This window comes from Telmatherina bonti, assembly GCF_933228915.1.
Source record: "Telmatherina bonti genome assembly, chromosome: 5".
NCBI classification, from domain to species: Eukaryota; Metazoa; Chordata; class Actinopteri; order Atheriniformes; family Telmatherinidae; genus Telmatherina; species Telmatherina bonti.
Genome location: NC_136623.1, coordinates 2,207,078 through 2,234,044, shown reverse-complemented (window position 1 = coordinate 2,234,044; position 26,967 = coordinate 2,207,078). Strand labels below are relative to the sequence as shown.

The following is a 26,967-nucleotide window of genomic DNA, read 5'->3' as shown; positions in this document are numbered from 1 at the left end:
ATTTGTAGGGTACTGTTGTCAGACCCTGACACAGATGCACAGATTGAAAGTAGACAGTGTTATATGGCTGCAATGCACCAGACACTGGAAACTGGTGCAAACAGCAAGAGAATCTGCAAGGCCTGCTGGGAAGTTCCACCCACCAATGGCTAACAGGCTACAATACATAAGTAGGTTCATATGCAAATTTGTCTTTAATCTATTAGTTGCAGTGCAATAAATATGTTGTCTATAGCTCTAATGATATTAAACATGTTATGATTGAAAAGTGTCCTAAACTGCTTGTTTAAAATGGTAAGAGGTAAAACCCGAAAGATTACCATGAATGTATGTGAAATTTGCTGGATTCACGAGACAATTCCACAGAAGTTGTGGTGGAAAATACTCTGGTCTTGAGAAGTTGTAATACATCTAAGAGTCAACTGTCTTCTTACAATGAACATTTTATTATAAACTAATACAAGCACACGCTGGAGCTTGGAGAGAGAACTCTCTCTGCAGATGCTGAAGTAACACCCGATTATAAACCATGCTTAACTCCTAGTTGCTGGGCAGACCACAGAAAACAATCATTCTCTCCTCCGAAGCTAAACTGAGCTCACTAAGCATCAATCACTCACTATATTACTTTATTACCTCTAACCTTGACAACTGGTCAACCAAGCAGCTGACAAAAACCGATGCCCTGCAGGAAACTATTCCTGTCTCAGACTTTGTCTGCACATTCCAGACAAGGATCATATGACTTAAAGAAAGCTTTGTGCATAGATACAAAACACAGCAGGATCACAGCAAATCAATGCATATATGTCTAATACTTAATACAAACCAAACTCATAACAATTTCTCCAACAAAGTACAGACAGAAGGGTGTCAGTATTAATAGGGCTTCCATGTACCGGACACTGGAAACTGGTGCAGACCTCTAAACCCTGTTGAAGCACTTTGCAGCTCATGATGCAAAAACTGACCAATGGCTGAGCTGAATTTCTTTCAGTGTCCAATCCGCATTTGCTTTGAAGGCTTGTCATCCAATCACAATTCAATTTTACAAAATGCAAAATATCTAAAAAAAAAAAAAAAAAAAAAACTACAAAAGGTTGCCATGACAAAAGTCATAGTGTTTAAAATTGTGATTTTAAACACCCTTTTGCAAGAACTACACTCAAACAAGTGTCTCAGTGGTTGGTACAAAACAGTGGAGCACACTTAAAAGGGCTTTTAAAAGTTGTTCAAATCTTTTTCAATTTAAATTTAAATATAAAGAATACATACTAAAACTGTATGAAAAGAATTGTTAAAAGGGGTGCAAAATTCTTACCTGTGTTTTGTTTTTAGTGTTTGCTGTAGATAAGGCCATCCAGTTGGTTTACTTTGAAATAAGGAAGGGGTAATAAGATTAATTCTTCTTCCTTCTCCTATTTTCTTTTACACAAAATATACTACAATTGCTGTAGTTGTTGTAACTCTGGAGTATATTTGCTGTCAGCGTTTTTGGATTCATATAATGGAGAAGAAAATAAATGTTGAAACTGAAAATACATTTCATGTTTTCACAATAAACGTTATGACGGAGAAGGTCCCATTTTTTTAAATTGTAGGGTACCGCTCTACGCTTGCTTACTAGTGAGAAGACGTCTTTTATTACATTCCGAACCTACATAATACTGTCTACACAACACTGTGGGATCAGCGGCTTGTCATCAGAAAAAGATGTTACACTCTTCTGTCCACGGACCACTCGGGCTGGCCTCTACAGGAACCCATGAAGACTTAAGAGTCCACTCTGAAGGAGGGGGGATTCTTAGATGTGAGAAAGTTTATCAGTAGCTTCTATTCTCAAGTTTGAGACTAAATTGCAGTAATTCTCAGCTTTTAAGACTAAAGCCTGCCGTACGGTTCCGACTCCCTGCCTTACGGTACCGACTCCCTGCCTTACGGTACCGACTCCCAGCCATATGGTACCGACTCCCTGCCTTACGGTACCGGCTCCCTGCCTGACAGTACCGACTCCCTGCCTTAAGGAACCAACTCCCTGCCGTAGGGTACCGACTCCCTGCCTTAAGGTACCGGCTCCCTGCCTGACGGTACCGACTCCCTGCCGTAGGGTACCAACTCCCTGCCGTAGGGTACCGACTTCCTGCCTTAAGGTACCGACTCCCTGCCTTACGTTTCCGACTCCCTACCTTACGTTACCGACTCCCTGCCTTACGTTACCGACTCCCTGCCGTACGTTACCAACTCCCTGCCGTACGTTACCAACTCCCTACCTGACGGTACCGACTCCCTGCCTTACAGTACCGACTCCCTGCCTTAAGGAACCAACTCCCTGCCGTAGGGTACCGACTCCCTGCTGTACGGTACCGACTCCCTGCCTTAAGGTACCGGCTCCCTGCCTGACGGTACCGACTCCCTGCCGTAGGGTACCAACTCCCTGCCTTACGGTACTGACTCCCTGCCTTAAGGTACCGACTCCCTGCCTTATGTTACCGACTCCCTGCCGTATGTTACCAACTCCCTGCCATAGGGTACCGACTCCCTGCTGTACGGTACCGACTCCCTGCCTTAAGGTACCGGCTCCCTGCCTGACGGTACCGACTCCCTGCCGTAGGGTACCAACTCCCTGCCTTACGGTACTGACTCCCTGCCTTAAGTTACCGACTCCCTGCCTTATGTTACCGACTCCCTGCCGTATGTTACCGACTCCCTGCCGTATGTTACCGACTCCCTGCCTTACGTTACCGACTCCCTGCCGTACGTTACCGCCTCCCTGCCTGACGGTACCGACTCCCTGCCTTACGATACCGGCTCCCTGCCTTAAGGTACCGGCTCCTCTGCCTTATGGTACCGACTCCCTACCGTACAGTACCGACTCCCTGCCTCATGGTACGGACTCCCTGCCGTAGGGTACCGACTCCCTGCTGTAAGGTACCGGTTCCCTCCCTTATGGTACCGACTCCCTGCTGTACGGTACCGACTCCCTGCCGTATGTTGCCGACTTCCTGCCTTACGGTACCGACTCGCTGCCTTACGGTACCGACTCCCTGCCGTAGGGTACCGACTCTGCCGTACTGTACCGACTCCCTAACGTACGGTACCAACTCCCTGCCGTACTGTACCGACTCCCTGCCGTACTGTACCGACTCCCTAACGTACGTTACCGACTCCCTGCCTTACGTTACCGACTCCCTGCCTTACGTTACCGACTCCCTGCCGTACGTTACCAACTCCCTGCCTTACGGTACCGACTCCCAGCCTTACGGTACCAACTCCCTGCCTTAACATACCGACTCCCTGCCTCACGGTACCGACTCCCTGCCTCACGGTACCGACTCCCTGCCTCACGGTGCCAACTCCCTGCCTCACGGTACCGGCTCCCTGCCTTACGGTACCGACTCCCTGCTGTACGGTACAGACTCCCTGCCTTAACATACCGGCTCCCTGCCTCACGGTACAGACTCCCAGCCTTAAGGTACCGGCTCCATGCCTTACGGTACCGACTCCCTGCCGTAGGGTACCGACTCCCTGCCTTAAGGTACCGGCTCCATGCCTTACGGTACCGACTCCCTGCCGTAGGGTACCGATTCCATGCCTTACGGTACCGACTCCCAGCCGTACGGTACCGACTCCCAGCCGTACGGTACCGACTGCCAGCCGTATGGTACCGACTCCCAGCTATATGGTACCGATTCCCTGCCTTACGGTACCGACTCCCAGCCGTATGGTACCGATTCCCTGCCGTACGGTACCGACTCCCAGCCGTACGGTACTGACTCCCAGCCGTACGGTACCGACTCCCAGCCATACGGTACCGATTCCCAGCCGTAAGGTACCGGCTCCCTGCCTTATGTTACCGACTCCCTGCAGTGCGTTACCAACTCCCTGCCTTACAGTACTGACTCCCTACTGTACGGTACCGACTCCCTGCCTTACAGTCCCGACTCCCTACCATACGGTACCGACTCTCTGCCTTACGGTACCGACTCCCTACCGTACGGTACCGACTCCATGCCTTACGGTACCGACTCCATGCCTTACGGTACCGACTCCCTGCCTTACGGTACCGACTCCCTGCCTTAAGGTACCGACTCCCTGCCCTAGGGTACCGACTTCCTGCTGTACGGTACCGACTCCCTGCCTTACGGTACCGACTCACTGCCTTACGGTACCGACTCCCTGCTGTAAGGTACCGGCTCCCTGCCTTACGGTACCGACTCCCTACCGTACGGTACAGACTCCCTGCCTTACGGTACCAACTCCCTGCCGTAGGGTACCGACTCTCTGCTGTACAGTACCGACTCCCTGCTTTAAGGTACCGGATCCCAGGTTTACGGTACCGACTCTCTGCCTTAAGGTAATTACTCCCTGCCTTAAGGTACCGACTCCCTGCCGTACTGTACCGACTCCCTAACGTACGGTACCGACTCCGCCTTACATTACCGACTCCCAGCCGTACGGTACCGACTCCCTGCCGTACTGTACCGACTCCCTACCGTACGGTACCGACTGCGCCTTACGTCACCGACTCCCTGCCGTATGTTACCAACTCCCTACTGTACGGTACCGACTCCCTGCCTTACGGTACCAACTCCCCGCCTGAAAGGAACCAACTCCCTGCCGTAGGGTACCGACTCCCTGCCTGACAGTACCGACTCCCTGCCTTAAGTAACCAACTCCCTGCCGTAGGGTACCAACTCCCTGCCTTACGGTACCGACTCCCTGCCGTATGTTGCCGACTCCCTGCCTTACGGTACCGACTCCCTGCCTTACGGTACCGACTCCCTGCCTTACGGTACCGACTCCCAGCCGTACTGTACCGACTCCCTAACGTACGGTACCAACTCCCTGCCGTACTGTACCGACTCCCTAACGTACGGTACCGACTCCCAGCCATATGGGACAGACTCCCAGCCGTATGGTACCGACTCCCAGCCGTACGTTACCGACTCCTAGCCGTACGGTACCGACTCCCAGCCGTACTGTACCGACTCCCTAACGTACTGTACCGACTCCCAGCCGTATGGTACCGACTCCCAGCCGTATGGTACCGATTCCCTGTCTTACGGTACCGACTCCCAGCCGTACGGTACCGACTCCCAGCCGTACGGTACCGACTCCCAACCGTACGGTACCGACTCCCAGCCGTACGGTACCGATTCCCTGTCTTACGGTACCGACTCCCTGCCGTATGGTACCGACTCCCTAACGTACGGTACCAACTCCCTGCCGTACTGTACCGACTCCCTAACGTACGGTACCGACTCCCAGCCATATGGGACAGACTCCCAGCCGTATGGTACCGACTCCCAGCCGTACGTTACCGACTCCTAGCCGTATGGTACCGACTCCCTGCCTTACGGTACCGACACCCTGCCTTACGGTCCCGACTCCCTGCCTTACGGTACCGACTCCCTGCCGTATGTTGCTGACTCCCTGCCTTACGGTACCGACTCCCTGCCTTACGGTACCGACTCCCTGCCTTACGGTACCGACTCCCAGCCGTACTGTACCGACTCCCTAACGTACGGTACCGACTCCCTGCCGTACTGTACCGACTCCCTAACGTACGGTACCGACTCCCTAACGTACGGTACCGACTCCCAGCCATATGGTACCGACTCCCAGCTATATGGTACCGATTCCCTGCCTTACGGTACCGACTCCCAGCCGTATGGTACCGATTCCCTGCCGTACGGTACCGACTCCCAGCCGTACGGTACTGACTCCCAGCCGTACGGTACCGACTCCCAGCCATACGGTACCGACTCCCAGCCGTACGGTACCGATTCCCAGCCGTAAGGTACCGGCTCCCTGCCTTATGTTACCGACTCCCTGCCGTGCGTTACCAACTCCCTGCCTTACAGTACCGACTCCCTACTGTACGGTACCGACTCCCTGCCTTACAGTCCCGACTCCCTACCATACGGTACCGACTCTCTGCCTTACGGTACCGACTCCCTACCGTACGGTACCGACTCCATGCCTTACGGTACCGACTCCATGCCTTACGGTACCGACTCCCTGCCTTACGGTACCGACTCCCTGCCTTAAGGTACCGACTCCCTGCCCTAGGGTACCGACTTCCTGCTGTACGGTACCGACTCCCTGCCTTACGGTACCGACTCACTGCCTTACGGTACCGACTCCCTGCTGTAAGGTACCGGCTCCCTGCCTTACGGTACCGACTCCCTACCGTACGGTACAGACTCCCTGCCTTACGGTACCAACTCCCTGCCGTAGGGTACCGACTCTCTGCTGTACAGTACCGACTCCCTGCTTTAAGGTACCGGATCCCAGGTTTACGGTACCGACTCTCTGCCTTAAGGTAATTACTCCCTGCCTTAAGGTACCGACTCCCTGCCGTACTGTACCGACTCCCTACCGTACGGTACCGACTCCGCCTTACATTACCGACTCCCAGCCGTACGGTACCGACTCCCTGCCGTACTGTACCGACTCCCTACCGTACGGTACCGACTGCGCCTTACGTCACCGACTCCCTGCCGTATGTTACCAACTCCCTACTGTACGGTACCGACTCCCTGCCTTACGGTACCAACTCCCCGCCTGAAAGGAACCAACTCCCTGCCGTAGGGTACCGACTCCCTGCCTGACAGTACCGACTCCCTTCCTTAAGTAACCAACTCCCTGCCGTAGGGTACCAACTCCCTGCCTTACGGTACCGACTCCCTGCCGTATGTTGCCGACTCCCTGCCTTACGGTACCGACTCCCTGCCTTACGGTACCGACTCCCTGCCTTACGGTACCGACTCCCAGCCGTACTGTACCGACTCCCTAACGTACGGTACCAACTCCCTGCCGTACTGTACCGACTCCCTAACGTACGGTACCGACTCCCAGCCATATGGGACAGACTCCCAGCCGTATGATACCGACTCCCAGCCGTACGTTACCGACTCCTAGCCGTACGGTACCGACTCCCAGCCGTACTGTACCGACTCCCTAACGTACTGTACCGACTCCCAGCCGTATGGTACCGACTCCCAGCCGTATGGTACCGATTCCCTGTCTTACGGTACCGACTCCCAGCCGTACGGTACCGACTCCCAGCCGTACGGTACCGACTCCCAGCCGTACGGTACCGACTCCCAGCTGTACGGTACCGACTCCCAACCGTACGGTACCGACTCCCAGCCGTACGGTACCGATTCCCTGTCTTACGGTACCGACTCCCTGCCGTATGGTACCGACTCCCTGCCGTATGGTACCGACTCCCTGCCTTACGGTACCGACACCCTGCCTTACGGTCCCGACTCCCTGCCTTACGGTACCGACTCCCTGCCGTATGTTGCTGACTCCCTGCCTTACGGTACCGACTCCCTGCCTTACGGTACCGACTCCCTGCCTTACGGTACCGACTCCCAGCCGTACTGTACCGACTCCCTAACGTACGGTACCGACTCCCTGCCGTACTGTACCGACTCCCTAACGTACGGTACCGACTCCCAGCCATATGGTACAGACTCCCAGCCGTATGGTACCGACTCCCAGCCGTACGTTACCGACTCCCAGCCGTACGGTACCGACTCCCAGCCGTATGGTACCGATTCCCAGCCGTATGGTACCGATTCCCTGCCTTACGGTACCGACTCCCTGCCGTACTGTACCGACTCCCTAACGTACTGTACCGACTCCCAGCCGTATGGTACCGACTCCCAGCCGTACGGTACCGACTACCAGCCGTACGGTACCGATTCCCTGCCTTACGGTACCGATTCCCAGCCGTATGATACCGACTCCCTGCCGTACGGTACCGACTCCCTGCCGTACGGTACCGACTCCCTGCCTTAAAGTACCAACTCCCTGCCGGAGGGTACCGACTCGCTGCCTTAAGGTACCAGCTCCCTGCCTTACAGTACAGACTCCCTACCGTACGGTACCGATTCCCTGCCTTACGGTACCGACTCCCAGCCGTATAGTACCGACTCCCTGCCGTATTGTACCGACTCCCTGCCGTATGGTACCGACTCCCTGCCTTACGGTACCGACACCCTGCCTTACGGTCCCGACTCCCTGCCTTACGGTACCGACTCCCTGCCTTACGGTACCGACTCCCAGCCGTATGGTACCGACTCCCGGCCGTATGGTACCGACTCCCAGTCGTATGGTACCAATTCCCAGCCGTACGGTACCGACTCCCAGCCATACGGTACCAACTCCCAGCCGTACGGTACCAACTTCCAGCCGCACGGTACCGATTCCCTGCCTTATGGTACCGATTCCCAGCCGTATGGTAACGACTCCCAGCCGTACGGTAACGACTCCCAGCCGTATGGTACCGACTCCCTGCCTTATAGTACGAACTCCCTGCCGTAGGGTACCGACTCCCTGCCTTAAGGTACCAGCTCCCTGCCTTACAGTACCGACTCCCTACCGTACGGTACCGACTCCCTGCCTTACGGTACCGACTCCCTGCCTTAAGGTACCAACTGCCTGCCTTTGGGTACCAACTCCCTGCCTTAAGGTATTGACTCCCTGCCTTACGGTACATCTCCCTGCCTTACATTTCCGACTCCCAGCCTTACATTTCCGACTCCCTGCCTCACGATACCGACTCCCTGCCTCACGGTACCGACTCCCTGCTGTACGGTACAGACTCCCTGCCTTAACATACCGGCTCCCTGCCTTAACATACCGGCTCCCTGCTGCACGGTACCGACTCCCTGACTTACGGTACCGACTCCCTGCTGTACGGTACAGACTCCCAGCCTTAAGGTACCAGCTCCATGCCTTACGGTACCGACTTCCTGCCGTAGGGTACCTACTCCCTGCCTTACGGTACCGACTCCCTGCCGTACGGTACCGACTCCCTGCCGTATGGTACCGACTCCTTGCCGTACGGTACCAACTCCCTGCCTTACGGTGCTGACTCCCTGCCTTAAAGCACCAACTCTCAGCCGTAGGGTACCGACTCCCTTCCTTAAGGTACCAGCTCCCTGCCTTACAGTACCGACTCCCTACCGTAGGGTACCGACTCCCTGCCTGACAGTACCGACTCCCTGTCTTAAGGAACCAACTCCCTGCCGTAGGGTACCAACTCCCTGCCTTACGGTACCGACTCCCTGCCGTATGTTGCCGACTCCCGGCCTTACGGTACCGACTCCCTGCCTTACGGTACCGACTCCCAGCCGTACTGTACCGACTCCCTAACGTACGGTACCGACTCCCTGCCGTACTGTACCGACTCCCTAACGTACGGTACCGACTCCCAGCCATATGGTACCGACTCCCAGCCGTATGGTACCGATTCCCTGCCTTACGGTACCGATTCCCAGCCGTACGGTACCGACTCCCAGCCGTACGGTACCGACTCCCAGCCGTACGGTACCGATTCCCTGCCTTACAGTACCGACTCCCAACCGTATGGTACCGATTCCCTGCCTTACGGTACCGACTCCCAGCCGTATGGTACCGATTCCCTGCCTTACGGTACCGACTCCCAGCCGTAGGGTACCGACTCCCTGCCGTATGGTACCGACTCCCAGCCGTATGGTACCGACTCCCTGCCGTATGGTACCGACTCCCTGCCTTACGGTACCGACTCCCTGCCTTACGGTACCGACTCCCTGCCGTGCGTTACCAACTCACTGCTTTACAGTACCGACTCCCTACCGTACGGTACCGACACCCTGCCTTAAGGTACCAACTCCCTGCCGTAGGGTACCGACTCCCTGCCTTAAGGTACCGACTCCCTGCCTTAAGGTACCGACTTCCTGCCTTAAGGTACCAACTCCGTGCCTTACGTTACCAACTCCCTACCGTACGGTACCGACTCCCTTCCGTATGGTACAGACTCCCTGCCGTATGGTATCGACTCCCTGCCTTACGGTACTGACTCCCTGCCTTAAGGTACCGACTCCCTGCCTTATGTTACCGACTCCCTGCCGTATGTTACCGACTCCCTGCCGCACGTTACCGACTCCCTGCCGTACGTTTCCACCTCCCTGCCTGACGGTACCGACTCCCTGCCTTACGATACCGGCTCCCTGTCTTAAGGTACCGACTCCCTGCTGTAAGGTACCGGTTCCCTACCGTACAGTACCGACTCCCAGCCGTATGGTACAGACTCCCAGCCTTAAGGTACTGGCTCCATGACTTACGGTACCGACTCCCTGCCGTAGGGTACCTACTCCCTGCCTTACGGTACCGACTCCCTGCTGTATGGTACAGACTCCTTGCCGTACGGTACCGACTCCCAGCCTTAAGGTACTGGCTCCATGCCTTACGGTACCGACTCCCTGCCGTAGGGTACCTACTCCCTGCCTTACGGTACCGACTCCCTGCCGTATGGTACAGACTCCTTGCCGTATGGTACCAACTCCCTGCCTTACGGTACTGACTCCCTGCCTTAAAGTACCAACTCCCTGCCGTAGGGTACCGACTCCCTGCCTTAAGGTACCAGCTCCCTGCCTTACAGTACCGACTCCCTAACCTACGGTACCGACTCCCTGCCTTACGGTACCGAATCCCTGCCTTAAGGTACCAACTCCCTGCCGTAGGGTACCAACTCCCTGCCTTAAGGTATCGACTCCCTGCCTTACGGTACATCTCCCTTACCTTAAGGTACCGACTCCCTGCCTTACATTTCCGACTCCCTGCCTTACATTTCCGACTCCCTGCCTTACGTTACCGACTCCCTGCCGTACGTTACCAACTCCCTACGTGACGGTACCGACTCCCTGCCTTACGGTACCAACTCCTTGCCTTAAGGTACCGACTCCCTGCCGTAGGGTACCGACTCCCTGCCTTAAGGTATCGACTCCCTGCCTTACGGTACTGACTCCCTGCCTTAAGGTACCGACTCCCTGTCTTACGTTACCGACTCCCTGCCTTACGTCACCGATTCCCTGCCTTATGTTACCGACTCCCTGCCTGATGTTACCGACTCCCTGCCGCACGTTACTGACTAACTGCTGTACGTTACCGACTCCCTACCGTACAGTACCGACTCCCAGCCGTATGGTACAGACTCCCTGCCTTACGGTACCGACTCCCAGCCGTACGGTACGAACTCCCAGCCGTACGGTACCGACTCCCAGCCGTACGGTACCGACTCCCTGCCGTAGGGTACCGACCTCCTCCTGTACGGTACCGAGTCCCTGCTGTAAGGTACTGGCTCCCTGCCTTACGGTCCCGACTCCCTGCCTTACGTTACCGACTCCCTGCCGTGCGTTACCAACTCCCTGCTTTACAGTACCGACTCCCTACCGTACGGTACCGACACCCTGCCCTAAGGTACCAACTCCCTGCCGTAGGGTACCGACTCCCTGCCTTAAGGTATAGAGGTCTGTGATGAAGTCATAAATTCACATTTAGTCTTCAGGTCTTTGAATTTAAAAAGTCAGAAAAGGCAGCACCCCCTCACAGTGAAGTGTTCCTAAGAGATCTTCTCTGGTCTGCAGCTCCTCCAGAGTTTGTCCAATGGCCTCAGTCTGTCTCCAGACCAGCAGGGGGCAGTGCCGTCTTCAGCTGCACGGCCACTGGCGTCCCGGAGCCACACCTTATCTGGCTGAAGAACGGCAAAGTCCTCAATCCCAGCAGCAACGTCAAGCTCGCCAACGGAAACACGTAAGACAGCCACACAGAGAACAGGCTAAGGGCCGTTTCCTACAGGACTAGGACTGGGCTGAGGGTCCAGTTCTAGGAGGAACAGGTTGAAATTCCGGTACTTGCAGAACCTAACAACCAACCCCCAAACTGTCCCTTCCAGGACCCTGGCCATTACCCGTATCACGCCTGAGGATGAAGCCATCTATCAGTGCATTGCAGAAAACAGTGCTGGCACCAACCAGGCCAGCGCCTGGCTTGCCATCAGCCAGGGGTCCGAACTGCCCAGAGCCCCAGCGGGGCTCCGGGCCACAGCCTTGAGTTCTGGCAGCATGCAGGTGACCTGGGAACAGCCGGAGGAGCAGAACAGCAAGCAGATTATTGGATATGTCCTGCACACCAGACGGCTGGGAGGTGAGGAGAACTGAGGAAGGTCCAACTAACGCTGAGACACTGGTTCTGATCCAGTTCTCGTCCCGTTTCTGTTAATAATATAACCAGATTACGGTCTGATGCAACTTACCGGTGTCCCACCTGTGTACTACCTGTGTCCGATCTGTCTCTCACCTGTTTCCCACCTGTGTACTACCTGTGTCCGATCTGTCTCTCACCTGTGTCCCATCTGTCTCCTACCTGTGTCCCATCTGTCTCGCACCTGTGTCCCACCTGTGTCCCATCTGTCTCTCACCTGTGTCCCATCTGTGTCCCACATGTGTCCCATCTGTGTCCCACCTGTGTACTACCTGTGTCCCACCTGTGTCCTACCTGTGTCCCACCTGTGTACTACCTGTGTCCCACATGTGTCCCATCTGTGTCCCACCTGTGTCCTACCTGTGTCCCATCTGTCTCTCACCTGTGTCCCACCTGTGTACTACCTGTGTCCCACCAGTCTCTCACCTGTGTCCCATCTGTGTCCCACGTGTACCACATGTGTCCCACCTGTGTCCTACCTGTGTCCCATCTGTCTCTCACCTGTGTCCCACCTGTGTACTACCTGTGTCCGATCTGTCTCTCACCTGTGTCCCACCTGTGTATTACCTGTGTCCCACCTGTGTCCTACCTGTGTCCCATCTGTCTCCTACCTGTGTCCCATCTGTCTCTCACCTGTGTCCCAACTGTGTCCCACATGTGTCCTACCTGTGTCCCACCTGTGTACTACCTGTGTCCCATCTGTCTCTCACCTGTGTCCCACCTGTGTATTGCCTGTGTCCTACCTGTGTCCTACCTGTGTCCCATCTGTCTCTCACCTGTGTCCCACATGTGTCCCATCTGTGTCCCACCTGTGTCCCATCTGTCTCTCACCTGTGTCCCACATGTGTCCCACATGTGTCCCATCTGTGTCCCACCTGTGTCCTACCTGTGTCCTACCTGTGTCCCACATGTGTCCCATCTGTGTCCCACCTGTGTCCCACCTGTGTCCCATCTGTCTCTCACCTGTGTCCCACCTGTGTACTACCTGTGTCCCACCTGTGTCCCACCAGTCTCTCACCTGTGTCCTACCTGTGTACTACATGTGTCCCACCTGCGTCCTACCTGTGTCCCATCTGTCTCTCACCTGTGTCCCACCTGTGTACTACCTGTGTCCGATCTGTCTCTCACCTGTGTCCCACCTGTGTATTACCTGTGTCCCACCTGTGTCCTGCCTGTGTCCCATCTGTCTCCTACCTGTGTCCCATCTGTCTCTCACCTGTGTCCCACCTGTGTCCCATCTGTGTCCCATCTGTGTCCCACATGTGTCCTACCTGTGTCCCACCTGTGTACTACCTGTGTCCCATCTGTGTCCTACCTGTGTCCCAATCTGTCTCTCACCTGTGTCCCACCTGTGTCCCATCTGTCTCTCACCTGTGTCCCACCTGTGTCCAACCCTGATCTCACCTGTGTCTCACCTGTGTCCCATCTGTCTCTCATCAGTGTCCCACGTGTGTACTACCTGTGTCCCACCTGTGTCCTACCTGTGTCCCACCTGTGTACTACCTGTGTCCTACCTGTGTCCCATCTGTCTCTCATCAGTGTCCCACGTGTGTACTACCTGTGTCCTACCTGTGTCCCATCTGTCTCTCATCAGTGTCCCACGTGTGTACTACCTGTGTCCCACCTGTGTACTACCTGTGTCCCACCTGTGTCCCATCTGTGTCCTACCTGTGTCCCATCTATCTCTCACCTGTGTCCCACCTGTGTCCTGTCTGTGTCCCACCTGTGTCCCGTCTGTCTCTCACCTGTGTCCCACATGTGTCCAACCCTGATCTCACCTGTGTCCAACCTGTGTCCTACTTGTGTCTCACCTGTGTCCCACCTGTGTCCTCTCTGTGTCCCACCTGTGTCTCACCTCTGTCTCACTTGTGTCTCACCTTTGTCCTACCTGTGTCTCACCTTTGTCCTACCTGTGTCCCACCTGTGTCCCATCAGTGTCTCATCTGTGTCCCACCTGTGTCTTACCTGTGTCTCACTTGTGTCTCACCTTTGTCCTACCTGTGTCCCACCTGTGTCCCATCAGTGTCTCATCTGTGTCTAACCTGTGTCTTACCTGTGTCTCACTTGTGTCTCACCTTTGTCCTACCTGTGTCCCACCTGTGTCCTACCTGTGTCCTACCTGTGTCTCACTTGTGTCTCACCTTTGTCCTACCTGTGTCCCACCTGTGTCTCACTTGTGTCTCACCTTTGTCCTACTTGTGTCCTACCTGTGTCTCACCTTTGTCCTACCTGTGTCCCACCTGTGTCCCATCTGTGTCCCATCTGTGTCTCCCCTTTGTCATACCTGTGTCCCACCTGTGTCCCATCTGTGTCCCATCTGTGTCTCACCTGTGTCCTACCTGTGTCTCACTTGTGTCTCACCTTTGTCCTACCTGTGTCCCACCTGTTTCCTACCTGTGTCCCATCTGTGTCCTACCTGTGTCCCATCTGTGTCTCACCTGTGTCTTACCCTGATCTCACCAGTGTCCCATCTGTGTCTCCCCTTTGTCCTACCTATGTCCCATCTGTGTCCCATCAGTGTCTCATCTGTGTCCCACCTGTGTCCCATCTGTGGCTCCCCTTTGTCCTACCTGTGTCTCACCTGTGTCCCATCTGTGTCTCCCCTTTGTCCTACCTGTGTCCTACCTGTGTCCTACCTGTGTCCCATCTGTGTCTCACCTGTGTCCCACCTGTGTCCTACCTGTGTCCCACCTGTGTCCCATCAGTGTCTCATCTGTGTCCCATCTGTGTCCCACCTGTGTCCTACCTGTGTCCCACCTGTGTCCCATCAGTGTCTCATCTGTGTCCCACCTGTGTCCCACCTGTGTCTCACCTGTGTCCCATCTGTGTCTCCCCTTTGTCCTACCTGTGTCTCACCTGTGTCCCATCTGTGTCCCACTTGTGTCCCATCTGTGTCTCACCTGTGTCCCACCTGTGTCCCATCTGTGTCCCACCTGTGTCCCACCTGTGTCTCACCTGTGTCCCATCTGTGTCCCACCTGTGTCTCACCTGTGTCCCATCTGTGTCTCCCCTTTGTCCTACCTGTGTCCCACCTGTGTCCTACCTGTGTCCCACCTGTGTCTCACCTGTGTCCCACCTGTCTCACCTGTGTCCCATCTGTGTCCCACCTGTGTCCTACCTGTGTCCCACCTGTGTCCCATCAGTGTCTCAACTGTGTCCCACCTGTGTCCTAGCTGTGTCTCACCTGTGTCCCACCTGTGTCTCACCTGTGTCCCAACTGTGTCCTACCTGTGTCCCATCTGTGTCTCACCTGTGTCCCCCCTGTGTCTCACCTGTGTCCCATCTGTGTCCCACCTGTGTCCTACCTGTGTTCAACCTGTGTCCCATCAGTGTCTCACCTGTGTCCCATCTGTGTCTCACCTGTGTCCCATCTGTGTCTCACCTTTGTCCTACCCTGATCTCACCTGTGTCCTACCTGTGTCTCACCTGTGTCCCACCTGTGTCCGACCTGTGTCCCACCTGTGTCCGACCTGTGTCCCATCTGTGTCTCACCTGCGTCTTACCCTGATCTCACCTGTGTCCCATCTGTGTCCCATCTGTGTCTCCCCTTTGTCCTACCTTTGTCCTACCTGTGTCCCACCTGTGTCTAACCTGTGTCCCACCTGTGTCCTACCTGTGTCCTACCTGTGTCCCATCTGTGTCTCCCCTTTGTCCTACCTTTGTCCCACCTGTGTCCCACCTGTGTCTAACCTGTGTCCCACCTGTGTCCTACCTGTGTCCCATCTGTGTCCCATCTTTGTCTCCCCTTTGTCCTACCTGTGTCCCATCTGTGTCTCACCTGTGTCCTACCTGTGTCCCACCTGTGTCTCACCTCTGTCTCACTTGTGTCTCACCTTTGTCCTACCTGTGTCCCACCTGTGTCCCATCAGTGTCTCATCTGTGTCCCACCTGTGTCTAACCTGTGTCTTACCTGTGTCTCACTTGTGTCTCACCTTTGTCCTACCTGTGTCCCACCTGTGTCCTACCTGTGTCCTACCTGTGTCTCACTTGTGTCTCACCTTTGTCCTACCTGTGTCCCACCTGTGTCTCACTTGTGTCTCACCTTTGTCCTACTTGTGTCCTACCTGTGTCTCACCTTTGTCCTACCTGTGTCCCACCTGTGTCCTACCTGTGTCCCACCTGTGTCCCATCTGTGTCCCATCTGTGTCTCCCCTTTGTCGTACCTGTGTCCCACCTGTGTCCCATCTGTGTCCCATCTGTGTCTCACCTGTGTCCTACCTGTGTCTCACTTGTGTCTCACCTTTGTCCTACCTGTGTCCCATCTGTGTCCTACCTGTGTCCCATCTGTGTCTCACCTGTGTCTTACCCTGATCTCACCTGTGTCCCATCTGTGTCTCCCCTTTGTCCTACCTGTGTCTCACCTGTGTCCCATCTGTGTCTCCCCTTTGTCCTACCTGTGTCTCACCTGTGTCCCATCTGTGTCTCCCCTTTGTCCTACCTGTGTCCCACCTGTGTCCTACCTGTGTCCCATCTGTGTCTCACCTGTGTCCCACCTGTGTCCCATCAGTGTCTCATCTGTGTCCCATCTGTGTCCCACCTGTGTCCTACCTGTGTCCCACCTGTGTCCCATCAGTGTCTCATCTGTGTCCCACCTGTGTCCCACCTGTGTCTCACCTGTGTCCCATCTGTGTCTCCCCTTTGTCCTACCTGTGTCTCACCTGTGTCCCATCCGTGTCTCCCCGTTGTCCTACCTGTGTCTCACCTGTGTCCCATCTGTGTCTCCCCTTTTTCCTACCTGTGTCCCACCTGTGTCTCACCTGTGTCCCATCTGTGTCTCCCCTTTTTCCTACCTGTGTCCCACCTGTGTCCCATCTGTGTCTCACCTGTGTCCCACCTGTGTCTCACCTGTGTCCCACCTGTGTCTCACCTGTGTCCCATCTGTGTCCCATCTGTGTCTCCCCGTTGTCCTACCTGTGTCCCACCTGTGTCCTACCTGTGTCCCATCTGTGTCTCACCTGTGTCCCACCTGTGTCTCACCTGTGTCCCACCTGTGTCTCACCTGTGTCCCATCTGTGTCCCATCTGTGTCTCCCCGTTGTCCTACCTGTGTCCCACCTGTGTCTCACCTATGTCCCACCTGTCTCACCTGTGTCCCATCTGTGTCCCACCTGTGTCCTACCTGTGTCCCACCTGTGTCCCATCAGTGTCTCATCTGTGTCCCACCTGTGTCCTAGCTGTGTCTCACCTGTGTCCCACCTGTGTCTCACCTGTGTCCCAACTGTGTCCTACCTGTGTCCCATCTGTGTCCTACCTGTGTCCCACCTGTGTCTCACCTGTGTCTCACCTGTGTCCCACCTGTGTCCTACCTGTGTCCCACCTGTGTCTCACCTGTGTCCTACCTGTGTCCAACCTGTGTCCCATCAGTGTCTCATCTGTGTCCCATCTGTGTCCTACCTGTGTCCCACTTTTGTCACACCTGTGTCCCACCTGTGTCCCACTAGTGTCCCACCTGTGTCCTACCTGTGTCCCATCTGTGTCCCACCTCTGTCCCACCTGTGTCCTACCTGCGGCTTACCTGTGTCCTATCTGTGTCCCATCTGTGTCCAACCTGTGTCCCACCTGTGTCCCACCTCTGTCTCACATGTGTCCTACCTGTGTCACATCTGTCTCTCACCTTTGTCCCACCTTTGTCCTCCCTGTGTCTTACCCTGATTTCACCTGTGTCCCACCTGTGTCCCACTTTTGTCCCACCTGTGTCCTACCTGTGTCTCACTTTTGTCTCACTTTTGTCTCACCTGTGTCCTCCCTGTGTCTCACCTGTGTCCTGCCTGTGTCCCACCTGTGTCCCACCTGTGTCTCACCTGTGTACTTCCTGTGTCCCACCTGTGTCCTACCTGTGTCCCACCTGTGTCCCACCTGTGTCTCACTTTTGTCTCACTTTTGTCTCACCTGTGTCCTCCCTGTGTCTCACCTGTGTCTCACCTGTGTCCCACCTGTGTCCCACCTGTGTCTCACCTGTGTACTTCCTGTGTCCCACCTGTGTCCCACCTGTGTCCTACCTGTGTCCCACCTGTGTCCCACCTGTGTCCCACCTGTGTCTCACTTTTGTCTCACTTTTGTCTCACCTGTGTCCTCCCTGTGTCTCACCTGTGTCCTGCCTGTGTCCCACCTGTGTCCCACCTGTGTCTCACCTGTGTACTTCCTGTGTCCCACCTGTGTCCTACCTGTGTCCCACCTGTGTCCCACCTGTGTCTCACTTTTGTCTCACCTGTGTCCTCCCTGTGTCTCACCTGTGTCCTGCCTGTGTCCCACCTGTGTCCCACCTGTGTCTCACCTGTGTACTTCCTGTGTCCCACCTGTGTCCCACCTGTGTCCTACCTGTGTCCCACCTGTGTCCCACCTGTGTCCTACCTGTGTCTCACTTTTGTCTCACTTTTGTCTCACCTGTGTCCTGCCTGTGTCTCACCTGTGTCCTGCCTGTGTCCCACCTGTGTCCCACCTGTGTCCTACCTGTGTCCCACCTGTGTCCCACCTGTGTACTTCCTGTGTCCCACCTGTGTCTCACCTGTGTACTTCCTGTGTCCCACCTGTGTCTCACCTGTGTCCTACCTGTGTCCAACCTGTGTCCCATCAGTGTCTCATCTGTGTCCCATCTGTGTCCTACCTGTGTCCCACTTTTGTCACACCTGTGTCCCACCTGTGTCCCACTAGTGTCCCACCTGTGTCCTACCTGTGTCCCATCTGTGTCCCACCTCTGTCCCACCTGTGTCCTACCTGCGGCTTACCTGTGTCCTATCTGTGTCCCATCTGTGTCCAACCTGTGTCCCACCTGTGTCCCACCTCTGTCTCACATGTGTCCTACCTGTGTCACATCTGTCTCTCACCTTTGTCCCACCTTTGTCCTCCCTGTGTCTTACCCTGATTTCACCTGTGTCCCACCTGTGTCCCACTTTTGTCCCACCTGTGTCCTACCTGTGTCTCACTTTTGTCTCACTTTTGTCTCACCTGTGTCCTCCCTGTGTCTCACCTGTGTCCTGCCTGTGTCCCACCTGTGTCCCACCTGTGTCTCACCTGTGTACTTCCTGTGTCCCACCTGTGTCCTACCTGTGTCCCACCTGTGTCCCACCTGTGTCTCACTTTTGTCTCACTTTTGTCTCACCTGTGTCCTCCCTGTGTCTCACCTGTGTCTCACCTGTGTCCCACCTGTGTCCCACCTGTGTCTCACCTGTGTACTTCCTGTGTCCCACCTGTGTCCCACCTGTGTCCTACCTGTGTCCCACCTGTGTCCCACCTGTGTCCCACCTGTGTCTCACTTTTGTCTCACTTTTGTCTCACCTGTGTCCTCCCTGTGTCTCACCTGTGTCCTGCCTGTGTCCCACCTGTGTCCCACCTGTGTCTCACCTGTGTACTTCCTGTGTCCCACCTGTGTCCTACCTGTGTCCCACCTGTGTCCCACCTGTGTCTCACTTTTGTCTCACCTGTGTCCTCCCTGTGTCTCACCTGTGTCCTGCCTGTGTCCCACCTGTGTCCCACCTGTGTCTCACCTGTGTACTTCCTGTGTCCCACCTGTGTCCCACCTGTGTCCTACCTGTGTCCCACCTGTGTCCCACCTGTGTCCTACCTGTGTCTCACTTTTGTCTCACTTTTGTCTCACCTGTGTCCTGCCTGTGTCTCACCTGTGTCCTGCCTGTGTCCCACCTGTGTCCCACCTGTGTCCTACCTGTGTCCCACCTGTGTCCCACCTGTGTACTTCCTGTGTCCCACCTGTGTCTCACCTGTGTACTTCCTGTGTCCCACCTGTGTCTCACCTGTGTACTTCCTGTGTCCCACCTGTGTCCCCAGAACCAGACCGTGCTGAACTGCAGGAGGCCGTCAGTAAAACCACCTTCAGTCACGTCCTCACCAACCTTGACGCCGCCACCACCTACTCCGTCTACCTGAAGGCGTACTCCGCTCAGGGAGGCAGCCAGCGGTCCAGCAGCATCACCGCCACCACGCTGGGGGGCGGTACGTCACCTAAACACCTCACAGTCAGCTTCTGTCTTTCTGTCCTCACGGCCTGGAGTCTGTCCCAGCAGTTAGGAGACTAAAGGCAGGTAGACCGGGACAGGTCGCCGGTCCATCGCAGAATATTCAACTTATAAAAACTAATATTTCCCAGTAGACATCTATCACAAAGAGAGGAGAGTCTAATGCACCTAATTTAGTTCGTAAGGGACAAACGGCCCGTTGTCGCCAAGTTAACTTTCTGGATAGAGTCACGCAGCAGGAGGGGCCAACCATGGTCCTGGAGAGCCCCGCCTGGAGTATTCATGCTGGAACACACCTGACTCGTACCGATGGCTAATTCCAGAAAGTCCGAACGTTGCAGGGTGGAGCTCTTCAGGACCGGGCCATGACGCTCCTGCAGGATCACTTCCTGATAAAAGGAACGTTGTTCCAGTCGCTCCTGCGTCACTCGTAAGACGTTGTGTTGCAGCAGAGAAATTCCAAACATCGCGAGGACCGGAGTTTCCTACCGCTGCTTTATTGTCTTATGTCTCCAAAAGATATATGAAACTTTCTTTCTTTAGCTGGAATCAGCCGCTGAAGTTCAGTCAGACTGACAGGCAGCTGCAGGTTTCACTCCGGTGTGGCTCGGCGGCGCTTTGTGCAGGACCTACCGCTGGCCATAAAACCACAAATGGCGTGACTTCCCCTCACAGGGGAATAGAAGCCCCCGTTGTGGCGTCGGCACACCTGTTCATCTGGAAACAGGTTGAGTTCCTTATCAGAAGGATGGAAAGGAAGAAAGAACTAAAACTCTTTCAGAGCCACCATTAGGATCAGTTCTTCCCTAGACCTCATCAACCTTCAGATCCCTCACAAAAATTTTTCCACATCAGTGATGGACCAGTTCTGGTTCTGATTATGGGTTCCAACACACCTGTCCTGGTTAATCTGCCATGTGTTTTGGACCTTAAAGTCTGATCTGACATCTGAGTCTGGTCGCCATGGAACAGAACCTTGTCTTTGTCAACACAGGAATAAAGGTTCTGGACTTGGATGTCCGATGTAAACTGGGTCATGGGGGTTTTTTGGATGTGTCAGCCATTTGACAGCAGATGGACCTGCTTCTGACACATGTCACTGATGTTGTCTCTGTCCATCCTTCAGTCCCCAGTCCTACCAGTTTCTTCACCAAAGTCCTGAACCGGACCGCCATGCAGGTGTACTGGGAGCTGCCCAGTAAACCCGGGAAGCTGGAGGGCTTCAAACTGGAGTACCATGAGGTCTCCAAGCCAGAAATCCAGGAACAGCAGATTTTCCCGGCACACATCAATACTCACATCATCCCCCACTTGGGTGAGTACGAGTTCACCTCACCTGGTCCAGTCCAGAAGGTCTGACAGCCCCACCTGTCCACTTGGCCAGGCGTGTGGGCTGATCTGCAGTCTGACCAATTAGAGCATGGTGTTGACGACCGTGACCAGGAAGTGTGTGTTCCCTCCTGCAGAACCAGGTGCAGTTTATCAGGTGCAGCTTGTGGCGTTCAACGGAAATGGAAACAGCCCCCCCAGCCGCCGCCTGGTGTCTCTGACCGAGGGCGGAGACGCTGCTGCAGGTAGGAACTTCAGCTCGCTTCAGGTCACCTGTATGAACAAACTGAGCCGCCATGTTTGTCTCTATCAGGTGGGTGGAGCTGTAACTGCGACGAAGGTTCCACGTCCACGCTGCTGGTTGGCGTTCACAGCGGCCTCGCCTGCATCCTCTGCTGCCTCCTCTTCATACTGCTGGGGTACAGGCGCAGGTGAGACCTCACCTTCATCATCATCTAAGCATCATCCTCTGTCAGTGCCTCAACATCTTCATCATCCCGTCTGTCCTCGTCTGCAGGAAAGCAGCGAGCTGGGAGGCTCCGCCCACATTCCATGATGTCAGAGATCCAAAACTCCACACAGCTGAGGGCCTGGAGTTAAGCCAGGTAGGTGTTGCCGGGAGTTACCATGTCCACATGGTCACCAGGTAGTTCATGGACATGTCCACATGGTCACCAGGTACTTCATGGACATGTCCACATGGTCACCAGGTAGTTCACGGACATGTCAACATGGTCACCAGGTAGTTCATGGACATGTCCACATGGTCACCAGGTAGTTCACGGACATGTCCACATGGTCACCAGGTACTTCATGGACATGTCCACATGGTCACCAGGTACTTCATGGACATGTCCACATGGTCACCAGGTAGTTCACGGATATGTTCACATGTCCACATGGTCACCATGTAGTTCACGGACATGTCCACATGGTCACCAGGTAGTTCACGGACATGTCCACATGGTCACCAGGTACTTCATGGACATGTCCACATGGTCACCAGGTACTTCACGGACATGTCCACATGTCCACATGGTCACCATGTAGTTAACGGACATGTCCACATGGTCACCATGTAGTTCACGGACATGTCCACATGGTCACCAGGTAGTTCACGGACATGTCCACATGGTCACCAGGTACTTCATGGACATGTCCACATGGTCACCAGGTAGTTCACGGACATGTCCACATGGTCACCAGGTAGTTCACGGACATGTCCACATGGTCACCAGGTACTTCATGGACATGTCCACATGGTCACCAGGTACTTCATGGACATGTCCACATGGTCACCAGGTACTTCATGGACATGTCCACATGGTCACCAGGTACTTCATGGACATGTCCACATGGTCACCAGGTACTTCATGGACATGTCCACATGGTCACCAGGTACTTCATGGACATGTCCACATGGTCACCAGGTACTTCATGGACATGTCCACATGGTCACCAGGTAGTTCACGGACATGTTGACATGTCCACATGGTCACCAGGTAGTTCACGGACATGTCCACATGGTCACCAGGTAGTTCACGGACATGTCCACATGGTCACCAGGTAGTTCACGGACATGTTCACATGTCCACATGGTCACCAGGTAGTTCACAGACATGTCCACATGGTCACCAGGTAGTTCACGGACATGTCCACATGGTCACCAGGTAGTTCACGGACATGTCCACATGGTCACCAGGTACTTCATGGACATGTCCACATGGTCACCAGGTAGTTCACGGACATGTCCACATGGTCACCAGGTACTTCATGGACATGTCCACATGGTCACCAGGTACTTCATGGACATGTCCACATGTCCACATGGTCACCATGTAGTTCACAGACATGTCCACATGGTCACCAGGTACTTCATGGACATGTCCACATGGTCACCAGGTACTTCATGGACATGTCCACATGTCCACATGGTCACCATGTAGTTAACGGACATGTCCACATGGTCACCATGTAGTTCACGGACATGTCCACATGGTCACCAGGTAGTTCACGGATATGTTCACATGTCCACATGGTCACCATGTAGTTCACGGACATGTTCACATTGTCACCAGGTAGTTCACAGACATGTCCACATGGTCAACAAGTAGTTCACGGACATGTTCACATGTCCACATGGTCACCAGGTAGTTCACGGACATGTCCACATGGTCACCAGGTAGTTCACAGACATGTCTACATGGTCACCAGGTACTTCATGGACATGTCCACATGGTCACCAGGTACTTCATGGACATGTCCACATGGTCACCAGGTACTTCATGGACATGTCCACATGGTCACCAGGTACTTCATGGACATGTCCACATGTCCACATGGTCACCATGTAGTTCACAGACATGTCCACATGGTCACCATGTAGTTCACGGATATGTCCACATGGTCACCATGTAGTTCACAGACATGTCCACATGGTCACCATGTAGTTCACGGACATGTTCACATGGTCACATGGTCACCAGGTAGTTCACGGACATGTCCACATGGTCACCAGGTAGTTCACGGACATGTTCACATGTCCACATGGTCACCAGGTAGTTCACGGACATGTTCACATGGTCACCAGGTAGTTCACGGACATGTCCACATGGTCACCAGGTAGTTCACGGACATGTCCACATGGTCACAATGTAGTTTACGGACATGTCCACATGGTCACCAGGTAGTTCATGGACATGTTCACATGGTCACATGGTCACCAGGTAGTTCACGGACATGTTCACATGTCCACATGGTCACCATGTAGTTCACAGACATGTCCACATGGTCACCATGTAGTTCACGGACATGTCCACATGGTCACCATGTAGTTAACGGACATGTCCACATGGACACCATGTCGTTCACGGACATGTTCACATGGTCACCATGTAGTTCACGGATATGTCCACATGTCCACATGGTCACCAGGTAGTTCACGGACATGTCCACATGTCCACATGGTCACCATGTAGTTCACGGACATGTTCACATGTCCACATGGACACCAGGTAGTTCATGGACATGTTCACATGTCCACATGGTCACCAGGTAGTTCACGGACATGTCCACATGGTCACCAGGTAGTTCACGGACATGTTCACATGTCCACATGGTCACCAGGTAGTTCACGGACATGTTCACATGGTCACCAGGTAGTTCACGGACATGTTGACATGTCCACATGGTCACCAGGTAGTTCACGGACATGTCCACATGGTCACCATGTAGTTTACGGACATGTCCACATGGTCACCAGGTAGTTCACGGACATGTCCACATGGTTACCAGGTAGTTCATGGACATGTCCACATGGTCACCATGTAGTTTACGGACATGTCCACATGGTCACCAGGTAGTTCATGGACATGTTCACATGGTCACATGGTCACCAGGTAGTTCATGGACATGTCCACATGGTCACCAGGTAGTTCACGGACATGTTTACATGTCCACATGGTCACCAGGTAGTTTACGGACATGTCCACATGGTCAACAGGTAGTTCACGGACATGTCCACATGTTTACCAGGTAGTTCATGGACATGTTCACATGGTCACATGGTCACCAGGTAGTTCACGGACATGTCCACATGGTCACCAGGTAGTTCACGGACATGTCCACATGGTCACCAGGTAGTTCACGGACATGTTCACATGGTCACCAGGTAGTTCACGGACATGTCCACATGGTCACCATGTAGTTCACGGACATGTCCACATGGACACCATGTCGTTCACGGACATGTTCACATGGTCACCATGTAGTTCACGGATATGTCCACATGTCCACATGGTCACCAGGTAGTTCACGGACATGTCCACATGTCCACATGGTCACCATGTAGTTCACGGACATGTTCACATGTCCACATGGACACCAGGTAGTTCATGGACATGTTCACATGTCCACATGGTCACCAGGTAGTTCACGGACATGTCCACATGGTCACCAGGTAGTTCACGGACATGTTTACATGTCCACATGGTCACCAGGTAGTTCACGGACATGTCCACATGGTCACCATGTAGTTTACGGACATGTCCACATGGTCACCAGGTAGTTTACGGACATGTCCACATGGTTACCAGGTAGTTCATGGACATGTTCACATGGTCACATGGTCACCAGGTAGTTCACGGACATGTCCACATGGTCACCAGGTAGTTCACGGATATGTTCACATGTCCACATGGTCACCAGGTAGTTCACGGACATGTTCACATGGTCACCAGGTAGTTCACGGACATGTTCACATGTCCACATGGTCACCATGTAGTTCACAGACATGTCCACATGGTCACCATGTAGTTCACGGACATGTCCACATGGTCACCATGTAGTTAACGGACATGTCCACATGGTCACCAGGTAGTTAACGGACATGTCCACATGGTCACCAGGTAGTTCACGGACATGTCCACATGGTCACCATGTAGTTCACGGACATGTCCACATGGACACCAGGTAGTTCACGGACATGTCCACATGGTCACCAGGTAGTTCATGGACATGTTCACATGGTCACATGGTCACCAGGTAGTTCACGGACATGTCCACATGGTCACCAGGTAGTTCACGGACATGTTCACATGTCCACATGGTCACCATGTAGTTCACGGACATGTCCACATGGTCACCAGGTAGTTAACGGACATGTCCACATGGTCACCAGGTAGTTCACGGACATGTCCACATGGTCACCATGTAGTTCACGGACATGTCCACATGGACACCATGTCGTTCACGGACATGTTCACATGGTCACCATGTAGTTCACGGATATGTCCACATGTCCACATGGTCACCAGGTAGTTCACGGACATGTCCACATGTCCACATGGTCACCATGTAGTTCACGGACATGTTCACATGTCCACATGGACACCAGGTAGTTCATGGACATGTTCACATGTCCACATGGTCACCAGGTAGTTCACGGACATGTCCACATGGTCACCAGGTAGTTCACGGACATGTTCACATGTCCACATGGTCACCAGGTAGTTCACGGACATGTCCACATGGTCACCATGTAGTTTACGGACATGTCAACATGGTCACCAGGTAGTTCACGGACATGTCCACATGGTTACCAGGTAGTTCATGGACATGTCCACATGGTCACCATGTAGTTTACGGACATGTCCACATGGTCACCATGTAGTTCACGGATATGTCCACATGTCCACATGGTCACCATGTAGTTCACGGACATGTTCACATGTCCACATGGTCACCAGGTAGTTCATGGACATGTTCACATGGTCACATGGTCACCAGGTAGTTCACGGACATGTCCACATGGTCACCAGGTAGTTCACGGACATGTTCACATGTCCACATGGTCACCAGGTAGTTCACGGACATGTCCACATGTCCACATGGTCACCATGTAGTTCACAGACATGTCCACATGGTCACCATGTAGTTCACGGATATGTCCACATGTCCACATGGTCACCATGTAGTTCACGGACATGTTCACATGTCCACATGGTCACCAGGTAGTTCACGGACATGTTCACATGGTCACCAGGTAGTTCACGGACATGTCCACATGGTCACCAGGTAGTTCACGGACATGTCCACATGGTCACAATGTAGTTTACGGACATGTCCACATG

At 54.2% G+C, this 26,967-nt stretch overlaps 1 protein-coding gene across 1 annotated transcript in view; it reads left to right on the top strand.

Moving 5' to 3' along the window:
- The window catches only part of LOC306755937 (immunoglobulin superfamily DCC subclass member 3-like), a gene marked incomplete at its 3' end in the record, with an annotated part of 103,490 nt that overhangs the window by 11,203 nt on the left and 65,320 nt on the right, over window positions 1-26,967 (top strand). The window contains exons 6-12 of the mRNA XM_079240527.1: window positions 11,424-11,589; window positions 11,732-11,982; window positions 19,821-19,985; window positions 21,135-21,323; window positions 21,475-21,582; window positions 21,651-21,768; window positions 21,810-21,942. Coding sequence (XP_079096653.1) covers window positions 11,424-11,589; window positions 11,732-11,982; window positions 19,821-19,985; window positions 21,135-21,323; window positions 21,475-21,582; window positions 21,651-21,768; window positions 21,810-21,942 — 1,130 coding nt within the window. The remainder of the gene's footprint in view (window positions 1-11,423; window positions 11,590-11,731; window positions 11,983-19,820; window positions 19,986-21,134; window positions 21,324-21,474; window positions 21,583-21,650; window positions 21,769-21,809; window positions 21,943-26,967) is intronic.